We start from the raw sequence: 14390 nt of genomic DNA, 5'->3' as shown, positions 1-14390 counted from the left end.
AACATTTCATTGATAATTCTCATGAATATATCGAATAGTTGGGTTAATCCATTCTCAACATGTTAACACTGTCCTTAATATGAATCCAATGCATTTCGGGGCTATAAGCTGCCCCTTCATCAGGGAAAGGTACTGCAACAAAATTAAATGAAATGATATAAGTAATTGCAAAAGATGGACACCGTGATGTGTGGTATTAGCAAAATGGGGGGGGACGTATACGGGAAGAGTGAGGGGGGGGGGGGGGGGGGGGGTTTCGGTGTCGATTTATAGGATCACCTTAAATAAACCGTTTTGTCCCGGGTGAAAAAAGCGGGAGAATGCTTCCAGCATCGCTTACGTGTATCCGTGTTATAAATGGGTCGCTGTTCTGAAAAGTAAAGGAGTAGCGATCGTAAGAAAATATCCTATCTAGTTGGTTCCGAACAAAGTAATCTCATGCTCGGTGCACTAACCTTGTAAACGGAGCTTCAGGTTTAGGTGTGGTCTGCTCGGTACGCCGGTCAGGACGGAGGCGTCTACTGCCGCGTTTGATCCCTTGCAAATGTTGCGATCACGTGATGTTAGTAAAGGAAGAAAGACTCGCGGTGGCGGTCAGGGTTTAAGGGCTAGGTTCGAACGTGGGAACCTCTGGATGTTGGGGTAGTGGAAATACATACATTGTGCCGGGAAGGTGTATTAGAATAAATATGGTGAAACGGGGTGTGCTCAAAAGATGATTGTCAGGATGTCAGGTGGGGGAGTGTAAAGATGTGGATATAAGGGAAGGTATGGAAAAATATAAGGGAAGGTATGGAAAAATGGTAGCATACAAAGGTAGAATTAAAAATCATAAATCAACAGTGCAGTTGGTGTAATAACACAGGAAGCCTTTTAAGGCTCCGTGAACAACATTTATAAGTAGCAAGAAAGTTCAATTCTGTCATTGAGGCCCATGGGCTTCTGTGTAGAAAGTCTTTGTATCCAGGTGTTTTCGCGTTGAAGGAGGTATTTGGTATTGTCTCTGCCTTCCATCTTAACCACGGTTTCCAGTATAATGAATTTTAATTGGGAGATGTTGTGTTTCAGTTCTTGGAAATGTGTGGCAATCGATGATTTGGTGTTTTTTAGTCTGATGTTAGACTTATGTTCTGTCAGTCTGATTTTGATTTTACGTTTGGTCTTGCCGCGTATAGTTTCCCGCAGGGACATTTGAGCGCATAGATAACATTACTCGTATCACAAGTTGCATTCACATGGAGTTTGATGGTATTGCCCTTCATAGGGTGGTTGATGGTGTTTCCCTTTATGATGCTGTTGCAATTCCCACAACTCAAGCAGGGTTTAGTGCCTGTATGTTTGACAATCATTGTTGGTTTGTGTTGAACTAGTTCACCTAAGTTTTGAGCTCTGGTGAAGGCGAATAATGGAGGTTCCACAAAGATCTGGTTGAAGTCCGGCTCCAGGTTCAACAGTGACCAATGTTGGTATATGGTCCTTTTGAATGTATTTCCACTACCCCAACATCCAGAGGTTCCCACGTTCGAACCTAGCCCTTAAACCCTGACCGCCACCGCGAGTCTTTCTTCCTTTACTAACATCACGTGATCGCAACATTTGCAAGGGATCAAACGCGGCAGTAGACGCCTCCGTCCTGACCGGCGTACCGAGCAGACCACACCTAAACCTGAAGCTCCGTTTACAAGGTTAGTGCATCGAGCATGAGATTACTTTGTTCGGAACCAACTAGATAGGATATTTTCTTACGATCGCTACTCCTTTACTTTTCAGAACACCGACCCATTTATAACACGGATACACGTAAGCGATGCTGGAAGCATTCTCCCGCTTTTTTCACCCGGGACAAAACGGTTTATTTAAGGTGATCCTATAAATCGACACCGAAACCCCCCACCCCCCCTCACTCTTCCCGTATACGTCCCCCCCATTTTGCTAATACCACACATCACGATGTCCATCTTTTGCAATTACTTATATCATTTCATTTAATTTTGTTGCAGTACCTTTCCCTGATGAAGGGGCAGCTTATAGCCCCGAAATGCATTGGATTCATATTAAGGGCAGTGTTAACATGTTGAGAATGGATTAACCCAACTATTCGATATATTCATGAGAATTATCAATGAAATGTTATATTGAATAAATATGAATAACCTACAATGAACTCTGAATGAAACCTCTTTGAATTATAGAGGAACCACAGTGTGCACCCAAGGATGGGATCAGTGACCCACTGACCCCACACCCACATGTTTATCTACCAACGTCGTAGGACACTAGACGTTACTTGTGTAGCACCTAAACCTTGATTAACCATCATTCAACCTGCATAAAACTGCTGTGCATCTACCCAACTAACCTACCAATTCATGTTGAAGGCCCAGGTTTTCAGGCTGACTCTGGCACCGAGAGATGTTCTGACGAAAAAAGCTCCTTCTCCTCGGTCCATCCCAACTGTTCAGATGTCCCCTCACCAATCATGCCTTGTCCAGTGCCAGCTGGCTCCGTTCCAACATCGCATGATTCGACTCTAGTTACCGATGTCACCAGCATTGTTACCGACGTCGCATCATAGATCAAGGAGAGAGGCCCAAAATCTTCTTGAAGAAGAACAGTATTTCTCTGGGGAAAAGGGATCCTCCAGAAGTGGAAGAGAGTGAGATTGTATCTTCTCTAGATCGAGACTTTGAAGGGCTGGGAGAGGCAAATGGCTTGGACATTTCCCCAGATAGGAGTTCTCACCGAAGAGTATTCCGTTGCCAGAAGTCACTTCCTACCACTCAATTATAAGGAAGGCAGCAGCAATGTTGGAATTGCCTCTTCCCATTACAGAACTACTGTTTAATTTGCTGACGGATATACTTCACTCTTCATTGGTTTCAGAACCTTTGTTACTTCTTAATGAGCCTGTAAGCAAGCCAATTTTGCACGTTTGGCAGAAGCCTATGATGACCCCTGCTGTTTCCAGGCCAATAGCTAGGAGGTGCAAGCCAATTCCAGGGGATTTTTTCTTTTTATCTTCTCACCCATTACCTGATAGTATGGTTGGTCAGGCTTCATGTTCATCAAGGCTGACTCTTGGATCCTTTGTTTCTTTGCCAGCGGATAGAGAATCCAAAAAGATGTTTTCTTTAAGCTGCATGGCGCTGAAATTCACAAAGGCAACCTGCCTGTTGGGTTACTACCCAAGCCTTTCCTGCTCCAGTTGAGGACTCATCCCACTTTTTGAATGCTCTGTTAAGCATCTTCTGTAGAGGGATGACTCCATTGATGTATGTGCGGTCCCCAAGGGTCCTCTGTTGTATTCTTTGGAGGCTTTCCAGTTCCTTATCAAGATGTTCAGGGACACTTTTCAGAAATTTTGGATGGTTGCCAAGCTGTAGCCCATCAGGTGATATCATTGGGTTGGATACTGCAAATAAGTGGCTAGAGCAATGGGTACTTCATCGCTACCAGAAGGCATGCATGGCTGAGGGGTTCTGGATTTTCTCCAGATGTACAGAATGCTCTGATTGATTTGCTGTTTGATAGGGCACAACTGTTGGGTGCAAAAGCAGATTCTGTCCTGGAAACGTTTAAAAAGAGTAAGGCAACAGCGCTGTCTTGGGGTCTTAAGTCTCAGCCCAAGGATTACAGACCGTTTAAGAGGTTCTGGGGTTTGCCAGAAGCTTTTCATTTTTGTGGAAGCCAGCAGCAGCCATCCAACCCCCTCTGTAAAAGTTACATGGGGCGTGAGAGGGGTAGACAGCGAGCAGTTCCCTTTTCCTCATCCTCTTCCTCCTCTGCCAACATCACAGGAAAGCAGCCATAGCCCCAGTTTTCAGATTTTAGAGCATGCTTTACCACTAGGAGGGTGGTTGTCCCAGTATCTACGACATTGGAGATCCATAACACCAGTTCAGTTGGTGTTAAATATTTTAGAAGGGGTAAGCCCTACCCTTCCAGAAATTTCCCCCACCCTTTCTGCCTCAGCAAAATTTCCTTTGCATTGACCATCTTAAGCTCCTCCAACAGGAGGTCCAATCCTTCCTTCAAAAGGATGCAGTGTAGTTGGTCCCAGAGCAACATCTTGATCAGGGATGCTGTTCACGTTTTTCCTGATTCCCAAGAAGGACGGTCGTTTGTCTGCGATCCTAGACCTCAGGATTTTTTACTGGGTTTTCAAGCAGGAAAAGTTCAAGATGCTGACCCTAACTCGGGTGCTTCTTGCGCTGGAGAAAGAAGACTGGATGGTTTCAATAAACTTGCAGGATGCTTATTTTCACATCCCTATTCTGCCGTCGCACAGATGTTTCATGACTATATTTCAATATAATATTTATGTCATTACCACTGATATCCTCCAGACCAAAGCAGCAGCTTAAAGTCAGTATTTCACCACAGTTTATTGCTTTATTGTGTATTTAGTCAACTATTTTGCATGCTCTTACCCTGAGAACTCATACCTTCATCTCAACCAACAAAGATTGCTCAGGATGTGTCAGTTTGGGCTGGACTCTTCATCTTGGAGTAGGACCAAGGCTGATTTACAAATGGCTGGTTCCTGTCCAAGGTGACATGGTGGCAAAAAACAATGAATTAGATTGCAAAATAGCAATTACTAGCGGACGAGATTAATTTAACCATTCTATTCATTACTTTTTTGTTTTTCTCAGTAAGACGCCCTAAGTCCGATGGGTGTTCTCGGATGTGGGTCCCTTGCTCACTGTTCGACAGAAATCAAGATGCACTTAACTGATGAGGCCAAAACCAGTCTGGGGTTGTTTGTGTTCCTACTTCGAGAGGGCTGGTCTCACCAGTCAGCAGGACTGCTCCTATTGGAGCAGGACCAAGGCCGATTTGTCTTTGACTGGTGGTATGGTGGGCAAAAGAATGATCGAATAAAACGTGGCCCAGAGTAGTTACCTGTTGCTGGGATTAATTCAAACATTCTGTCTATCACCTTGTTCTTTTTATCATTAAGATAAACATGCAGTTTTGACAAATTAGTAAATGTAGCCTATAATAATGATAATTTTTTTGGTTTTGCTCCTTTTAAGTCTGATGACTAGAGACAATGCAGCATATTGTACAAAATAATGCTGGGTGGTGAGCAAGACATAGTATTATTTTGAATTGGTTACAGCAAACAATAAGTTTATCAATGCCAACTGGTATTCCCCATTTCCTGGTGCAATCTAGAAATCGCTGTCTTATACTGTGGAAATAGTAATGTGTGCACAACAGTACCACATGCATGCACGTGGGTTTGTGACCATGCCCTCCCACTCGCAAACGATAAGCGAAGAAGGAGTATTTCTATTGGTCATAGACGAGATCAGAGAATTATAGGGACCATGGTCACCAAAAAAGGAAATGTATCTTACTGTTACACCCGATCCTCTGTAATTTCCGACTCCTCGGCTCAAATTCTCGAGCAAGGAAATAAAAGGTTTTAGGCAAACGCACAACTAAGAACCTCCAACCAAGTTAGTATCACTTCTCAAAAAAGCCTTTCAACAGATAGTTCCTGAGAATTTCACAAAGTAGCATTGACAGCTGCGACACTGATGTCTCTAATAGATGTATGTTGATGAAACACTACTGATTTGGTTATACCTGTGGTCAGTTGTACACATATGTCAAGTAGGGGATAGCATTGTGACATTTGAAAGCGAAATGTAACGCTGGAAACTGTTGAACTTACGATATTACAGAATATTATGCTGATAATGTATCTGTATTGTTCTTCCATGAGTGACAAAAGGCAGTTAAGAGACATTTGAATAGAGTACACTCCAGTGAAGAATGGCCAAGCGTATCTTGTTTACAGTATATGTTTCAGGCCCCAGTTCATTTGAAGAGACAAAATAAGTTGAGGTCTCAGTAGGTAGAGGGATTTCTTTCGAAGCAGCCACCTAACTTCGCTGCAGAATGGGAAATCTGAAAGGGTCTGTCTTTGTAGACCCTGGGTTTGCATGTATCAATCTTGATGCCTGTTTCATCTAAGTGTTTCGTGGTTGAATATTACTGTCTAAAACAAGGCTGCTAGATTTTAAGCATGGGTGGAAAATCCGTTCCGCTCGCGGATTTTGCGGATTTTCTGTAAATTCGCGATCCGCGAACGCTCGCGAATTTACCGAAAATCCGCAAATTTGCACGCAGCGGATTTTTTTTTCTTGGTGATACAATTTTGCGGCGTGCGGCGTAAGTTCGCAGTTGCGAACATGTAGGTGCGGCGGGCAGCAACAATCTCGCACTCGCGAAATTAAAAAATTTGCAATTCTGCACAAGAAATCCACTAGAAAGCAGCATAGACCTTCTGAAAATGATGATTTTTATCAGAATAACTCCTCAGGTTGACATTTGCCTGCCCTTTTTTGAATTTGAGGCCTTTTGACTTTCTTTGGATCACTTTTGGATTAGAAATCAACTTTCACAAGTAAGTTTGTTTGGGGCATTACATTTGCTGTTCTGCAGAAAAACGAGTTTTGCTAAACTGAAAGCACTCAGCAGGTGCAAAAGTTCAAATTCATCATTAGTAACCATTCCCTGTAGTGCTTCCTGACTGGGGCCCCTCCAGAGTTCAGTTGCTAGTTGCAACATTGTATGCCCCTGCTCTGACCCTCACAGCCGGATCATAGAATAGCTACAAGTAGGCCACAAAGGTCCTGGAAAAAAAAATTGCACTGCAACAGAAAGCAAATTACAGATAAGGAAGCAGGTGCCAGACTGGAATTTTAAAACAGTGACACATTAATAAATCAACCCCAAATTAATTCATGTCAGTTGAAGCAGGGCAGGTGTGCTTGCTTTTTTCCCCCATAATCTACAGTGATGATGATGAACCAGAGGGTGGCATTGATGTACCAGAGGGTGGCGTGGGTGAAACAGAGGGTGGCAGTGTTGAAACAGAGGGTGCTGTGAACCTGTGTTGATGAACCAGACGTACAAACAACATAGTCGCGACCGTTGCGTGCCGACAAGTAAGTTCGCAATTGCGAACTGGTACAAAATCCTCGCGAACTGGCAGAAACCCTTGCGATCACTATAAAAACAAAAAAATCAGCAAATTCGCGAGAATTAGCGGATTTTACGGATTGCGAGTTCGCAAATTCGCGAACGCCAGATTCGCAAAATTCGCCCATGCTTACTAGATTTGTCCTTTACCTGAGACCTTTTGACTTGTTCATCTTTTAAGGTAGTCCGTGGATAGTAAGTTGTTTAATCTCTCTTTGCCAATACAAGACAGACACGGTCATGGCTAAATTACTGTCAACAAATAGGTACTGCTGTTCCCATCTTCCCTCTTTCAGCCAGTACAGGTACTTTAGGCTTTCAGGGGTAACTGATTGATTAGTTCCAAACCAGTGACTGGAGCTTTGTCCTCTGAGCGAACAATCAGCAGTCATGGAGCAGGTGCTTCATTGGAAAAAGCTATCCCCTACAGCAGGGTCTCAATTGACTTCTCCATATAACAGCAGTCTCCTGCTGCTCCATCTCCGCAGGGCTCTTTAGGGAAGAGGCTTCATTTTCACTACCTTCACTAAGTGTATGTTTCCACACTGCTGCTCTCTGTGATTAGAAAAAAGGATGCGCACAATATCTTCCACAGTCCCGGGTCACTGCACTGCAGGTGGTTGGGAAGCTCCCTATATCCTAGAAGCTGAATCCAGCCCTGCTCCTAGAAAGAGTAAATGGTACTCTGTATATGTCTTGGATATCTAGTTACTACCACTTCAGAAGTTCAGTTTAGCTCGGGTGCAGGCAGCAGATTGACTGGTGTTTTTCAGTGGATCTGCAAGACCCTTACTTCAGTGTACTCAAGGAACACAGGCAGTACCTGTGTTTTAGGGTTGGAAACCCACTCTACTAGAACAGAGCACTGCCATCCGGTCAGCACCGACCCCGGATCATGTGTTTTGGCAGTTGTTCAGCTGCTACAGAAGGTCAACTGCTACCCCTGTGTGGATAATTCCCTCCTCCAATCAGCAACAAGGAGGGTATATAGACACTTGAGACTGTGCAATTGTATGCTCACAGCTAATTGTGTTAAATCCTTTTTCAGTCAAGTTCATTTCATTGGGGCTAATTATCGATTCTATCCTGGCAAAGACTTTCCCTTCTATACATAATAAGATAAATAAATGTGTCCTTTACTCAGCCAGCAGAAACAAGTTTATTTTCTGGTTCGAGGAATGTTCATCGTAGGTAGAAAAATGAAGACATGCACTTAATATGGCAAGGGAACATTTTATTGGTAGCCAAGAAAAGAAAGAGCCTTCTCGTGCCATTTCCTAGAACTTTTTCAAGAGGAGTAGAACCCACACCAAGCCTTTGTTTGCTCTGAAGTTAGACCAGTTGACTTGAAAGGAGAACCACTGCCTCACCAAATATGAGCCATGCTTTGTCTTCATTGCTAGTGGTGGCAAACGACCAGTAACGCAACACTTGCAGTGTGTTGTGCAGTTCAGCTCGCTATAAAATAGGCAGGGCTAAAACATTGTAGGAGACCCTTTTTAAACGTAAACAATGTAAACAGTCCAGTTTTTAGATTGTATCCACTTAGTAGTTTTGAAGCATGACCCAATCTGCAAACCATGTTTGTCCACTAAAGGGCCAGGCTCTGGACCACAAAATGTGATTGTCTTGTGGGACTGTGCCTCTTTAGCCACAGAAGCTACAATTCCTGAGGAGTCTAAAAGAGGCTTATCCCTTGGCAGAGTTACCAAGGACAGCTTGTCTTATGCACAGCAACAGTGACATGGTGAACAGCTCTCCTCGGATGGACCTAAAGACGTGGCAAAGTTTGTCCTGGCTTTTTGGAGAAGTCGAACATGAACAATCTCAGTAAATGCGAAGTCCAATACTTGAAGAATCGCAGTGCTTAAGAAGGGCAACTTTTTAGCTCATCAGTTTTCCTGCCCCTTCACAACAGGTTCTTTGAGGACACTGACCCTTAATCAGACAACCTTCTGAGAATCTGTGTTGTAATAGAACTGCACCACCAGAGACAAAACAAACTGGGAATATCCAAGCAAAAGCTCTGGTTTCAATCTGCACCTGCTGCTTGGAAGACAACTTCTCTATATAGTTTTAAAAATGTAAATGCCCGCCAAGTCTTTCCAAGCATATCAAGTATCTATGAACATCTCACACTCTAGTAAACTTTTCTCTGCAAGAATGCGCAGGTGGAAAGGTAATTTTGCTCACCACTCCCAATCACTGCCTAATGAGGGTTCGTCCTCTACACCTTAAGTTTCTCATTCTAATACCTCCAATGTCCTGCTGCAGATAGTTAATTCTTCTAGACATTTGTCTAGACTTTAGCTGGACCGCAGCCCGTCATTGTAGAATCCTAAATGCTTCTGGATGATTAAGACTATTTATGTTCCTGGTTGTGGTGTTAGTGCTTATTTTCTAAAGCAGTTACTTTTTGATTAATACATTCATATGCTTGAAATTCCCTTTATCTTCTTAACTGTTGGTATTATTGTATGTTGCTTCCTGCAACCCTACCACTTCTTGCTGCTGCCACAATACCTGAAAAGTCGAGTAGTAGACGATGTGGAATGTAGCGTATAGCTATTAGAAGAATTCACATGCTTAACCTTCTAAAAAGCCAGTGATTTCCTCAAAATAAATTATAATTGTTGTAAAAAGTGTCTAGAATGAAATAAACTGTTTAAATAATATGGTTGTTTGTGATTTCCCATCTTGTAATCGCAGGCTTCATCTTTGCAAAAAGGTACCTGAGCTTTCACATTTTCAAGCTTTTGTAATTTTGCCCTTTCCCCTTTACCCACAAATTCATAATAAACTAAGCATTATTCACAGCTTTTGTAAAACCAATTCTGTATTTTGTCTTAAAGGATAAGAGTGAGTCGTATGCTGGGCATGCTTATTCTGTTTATATCGTTTATACATATTGACATGTTTGCTTTCTTAGTTGACCGTTTATTTGGAGATACTTTTGAGCCGACGCTTATGACTCGAGACATTACATATGAAGTCTAATAGTAAATATGATTCTTTTGCATTTTTCAGTACACACCAGGTGATGCGCGAAGAGAGGGAGATAAGGATGGCGAAGCCTTCGGGGAAGGCAAAGAGCAGGTTGTGTCAGAAAGAAACGTATCTGAACCTAAAGGTGCGCTGTTAGCATTGCCAGGATCAGGTGATGCCATCAAAGAAGAGGCACATTGTAAATCTGATGATTGCAGAAAAAAAGACAATGATTCTGAAGGAACAAAACAAAATGAAGAAAATTGTCATGATATCCAAAAAGAAATCTTAGGGAAGGTTACAGTGGAAACCATAAGCAGTGCTGCCACCTCGGAGCCAACGCGTCTCACATAAGACATTTTTGTATTTCTCCTAGAGCGTATTGGGTGCTGTTGCAAGGCTGAACGCAGCCTGCTGTGTGATGTTCCTTTTACTAAATGGAGATATCCAGCTGGAATGCCAATTTGCAGGACTGTACGCTCCATACAGATAGCCAGCTCCAAGGGATCTCTTCTTGGTCTTGTGTATGGAGCCCAGGAATTGTGGAAAATGACCATTTCTTCTTAAGCTACCTTTCTGTTTTTGAAGTTTCTATAAATTACATGAATAATGCCTTTGTTTAAAGTGGCATAATACCATTGTGTCCTACATTTTACATGCTTAAATGTAATGCACTATGATAGTCTCTACAGGTTTCCCAGTTTGAACAACTCTTTCCGTTGGATATCATCGAACGTATGTAAATGAGACCTACTAAGAACAGAAGCTATGCCATAACATTAGTATTTTTTACACATCATGTTTTACAAAGATGGATAACAGCTATAGACTTCACTCTTTGTCAGAGTTTTTAATACCAAAATCAGATGACCTATTTTGTTCAATTTAAAAATATATATATTTTTGATTTGGGAGAGTCGCTGGCCATTCGTGGAGCTGATTGGGCTTATTCTTCTGCTCTTCATGTTGTGTATTTTGAGCATGAGTGTACACAAAGTGTTTACCTAGCATAAGAATGGGCCCAGGGTTGCACAGCTTTTATTAGCAGACCTGAAAGATTCCTACTATCTGCTCAAAGATCCTGGGTTAATTTGAATGATTTTAGGTGTCTGGAAAGAAAAGTGGAAATCCTGGTGGTTCATTGCTTGGCTGTATTAGAGCACAGAAGGACATCTGTCCTCCACATAAATCCATCATTAAGTGATCAGACATCACCCTATTGTTAAACCCATAGCCTCCAGCTAGCACTGCCAGATATCATGTCAATAAAAGCGTTTTAAGACGTTAATAGTGTGGTTGATTTGAAGTATCTTCCTACAAAATAACACAGCACCCCTTGTTCTACAGGAGCGCCTTTGAAAAGCTTAATTAAGTGGTACACTTATGGTTCTGCTTATCTGTGTGCGAAGCATATATCAGTATTGTATGAACACTATTATGTTTGTGGTGTTGGTCTGAGTGATGTTACAGGTCTAGTGTCAAGCTCTTGTGTGGCAAAAGTTAAGGAACCTACCACTTAATTACCTCTTCACATCTAAACCCCGGAATTGCACTTTCAAGGCAACCCATGCTAAAAGCAATTAATGCTCACTTTAGATTCAATTGGATTTGACTTTACCTACCAAGGGGCAGCGGAACTCCTCCTTGAATGCACCTGCAAGAGAGATATAATACATCACTGGCATAAGTAGGGTAGAAATCTGCAAATCTCATCTGTTCGTCACATTGTGTGTACACATTACTGTATGGACCAGGTTAGTCAGACTGTCTTACACCATGTCTTTTTACCCATTATGTTGTTTGCCTTCTGTTGAGGGCCACTGCTTGTATATAGTCTGATGTTGATAATTCATAAGAAGATGTTTGGGAAAGGATATGTCACTGATTTGTAAGACTCGTGTCTACCTTCATTAGTTAATCCTGTGGTGTGCTGTGTTCACCTCTGCACATAGTTTATTCATTTAGCTCCATGTCTAACTGCAGAATCCCGATATAAAGGAGTAGTTGTCTGTGCAGGATGTAGATTTGTGCAGTATTGTTTCAGTGTTCTTTTTGCCAGTTTCAGAAGGATTGTGTCAGTCATTTACATGGTAGTAATCTGTGGAAAACTCAATATCACAAATTATATATGACAACTGTCTTCCAAAGCGTAGTAGATGAAAATCACAATTTAGAAAATCCAATTAATTTTCTTATTAAATCCCCAGTTTTTCAAAAGTTCTCATGGTTGATTGTTCGCTATTAAGTTGATGTCTTATATGTTGAACACCTTTTTTTTTTTAATGGATGTATATTTCTGTTTCTAGACGATTGGGCGTAGTTGATAACTCATTTTCTCAGATATGGTTTAATTTTAAATTGTACATTAAAGTATTTAAATAGTAAGCCTACAAGAAATGGCATTCGTAGTAGGATGAATCCATTATCCTATTCCTGGGAGCGGGCTAGCAGTAGCACACTGCACTGTTCACATAACATAAGTCGTTGTACAGTCTCTGTTTTAACTTTGTATTTTTAACCATGCAACAGATAAAAAGATTTGAAGCTAATAAAAGAAATAAGGTTAAATTCCAATAAAACGTGTTTATTAATATGTAATTTCGTGTACTTTAATGTTTTCCAGGAAAAGTGTTTTTTTTTAACTCCAGAATGACTCCCCAAACTATAAATTGCTCATTATTAACCAAAACGTCCGTTACTAACAGTCACCAATGTTACTTTAACATAATTGAACCACATTACCACATCATCCTATTTCTCGTCACTGTCCTTACAGTATGAGGGTTGGTGGTTTCCGGATACAGGCAATCAGGCTAAACCTTAAAATGTAAGAACAATAATTGTACCCCATCCTTCCTGCTGTGAGGGGCATAAATACCACATCATTCCCCTGGACGTCCTGTCCGTTGCCCCTGGGTAGTGTGCACTGGATGTTGCTCTACATCTCAAGAAGTTTCCTTTCTTTGTTTAGTGTATAATTTGCTTAATTTGTGAAGATGTTATCCTTCTGTAGACTTCTTTTTTTCACATACATAAACCAGTTCAGTTTCCTTATTTATATCAGGCTTATATGTGAGGCCTGATGTAGTGCTTAGTGGAACACCCTGAACCGATGGCTCCTCTAGAATTGTGATGGTTTCGGTACAGTAACACTTCCATGTTCTCTGTGAGAGTCCTCTTTTTGGGCAGGGCCGGCACCTAGATCGGATTTGCTAAGACAGCGCCCTGGGCGGAAAGAAAATTTGATGTTTGTTGTGGGGGCAGGGAGTCGTTGCGGTGTGACGGCAGGAGGTATGAGGAAGTTGGGAGGAGGGCAGAGGGTTGATGGGGTGCTAACAATTACGCTGAGGTTCTTTAAAGGCTTATTTCAAAGGTTTTAACCGGATCTGATTGAGACCAAGCGGGATGGACGAACTGCTGTTTTCATGACATTAAGTCAGACAGCTCCCTACTACACCCCTTGGCATGTTGGAATATTAGTGCCCCGGGCTTGGGCCTAGCTCGCCCATGCCCAATGTCAAGTCTCTTATTTAACGGTCAAATCTGAGTAGTTCAGTTGTGCTTTCTCAGAGACCCCTATTCACAAATTTAACTGGAAACATCCATAGTGTGAAGGGAAACAAATCCAACTCCGCTAAGTAGATATACCCTATGTATTGGCTTGTTCCCACATAGTGCATGCCATATCTTTAGAAAAATGTAGCTAAATACTACTGCTGTGACAATAACCAAACAAGATGAGGACATTGAAGAACAGATAGTTGGACAAAATATTTCAGAAAATTGCAAATCGGCAGTTACCATGAAATTATTACAACATGACCTCTTGGCAACGGGTGAGATGTTACCTTTGTGGAAGAGACACACAAAGCATTCAGTACGGAGGTATTCTACTCTTGGGTTACGTTTCCGCCTGCAGATGCACACACAGGGTTATTTCATGAACACATTGAAGTTGAAAAAAGACACTAGGAGACAACCGGTCAATTGTATGTAAGCTGGATAGGTGCACAGAAAATAAAGGAAATCACGCAACCATGACTTGAGTAACACCTGGCTGAGAAAGAAATCCCATCATCCCACCCTGCTGGCGGAGCATCGTCATCTGGGAGATGGTGGTAGATCCCAGCTGCCTGCCCAAACCCTCGGGCAATAGTGCGGCAAAGTTGAAGTTGGGGCAATTTGTAGAGCGCACGTATACCAAAAAGGTTTCATGGCGCTAGGATACCAAAGGTTAACTCTACCCAAGGTGTTTCTCAATAAACAATGCTGATGGTGTGCAGTGCAAAGTGTAAGTGAAATAAAAATGACTACGAGGACAAAAAATATGTTTTATTGGAATTGTCCAGGTGTCAAGATTAAAAACATCGCCAGATAGTTTGAAATTATATCTATCTTATGGCGTT

General features: G+C 42.0%; 1 protein-coding gene across 4 annotated transcripts in view; it reads left to right on the top strand.

The window, feature by feature from the left end:
* CLCC1 (chloride channel CLIC like 1) overlaps window positions 1-12582 on the top strand; it is a 274427-nt gene extending 261845 nt beyond the window's left edge. For all 4 annotated transcript variants that reach the window (XM_086953903.1, XM_086953902.1, XM_086953905.1 and 1 more), the window contains one exon: window positions 10027-12582. In XM_086953903.1, the coding sequence (XP_086810029.1) occupies window positions 10027-10338 (312 nt within the window). In that variant the 3' untranslated portion in view covers window positions 10339-12582. The remainder of the gene's footprint in view (window positions 1-10026) is intronic.
* Window positions 12583-14390: the final 1808 nt, after the last annotated feature.

Source organism: Lissotriton vulgaris, chromosome 1_1, assembly GCF_964263255.1.
Source record: "Lissotriton vulgaris chromosome 1_1, aLisVul1.2, whole genome shotgun sequence".
In the NCBI taxonomy this organism is placed as follows: Eukaryota; Metazoa; Chordata; class Amphibia; order Caudata; family Salamandridae; genus Lissotriton; species Lissotriton vulgaris.
This window is presented reverse-complemented; position numbering and strand designations above follow the sequence as displayed.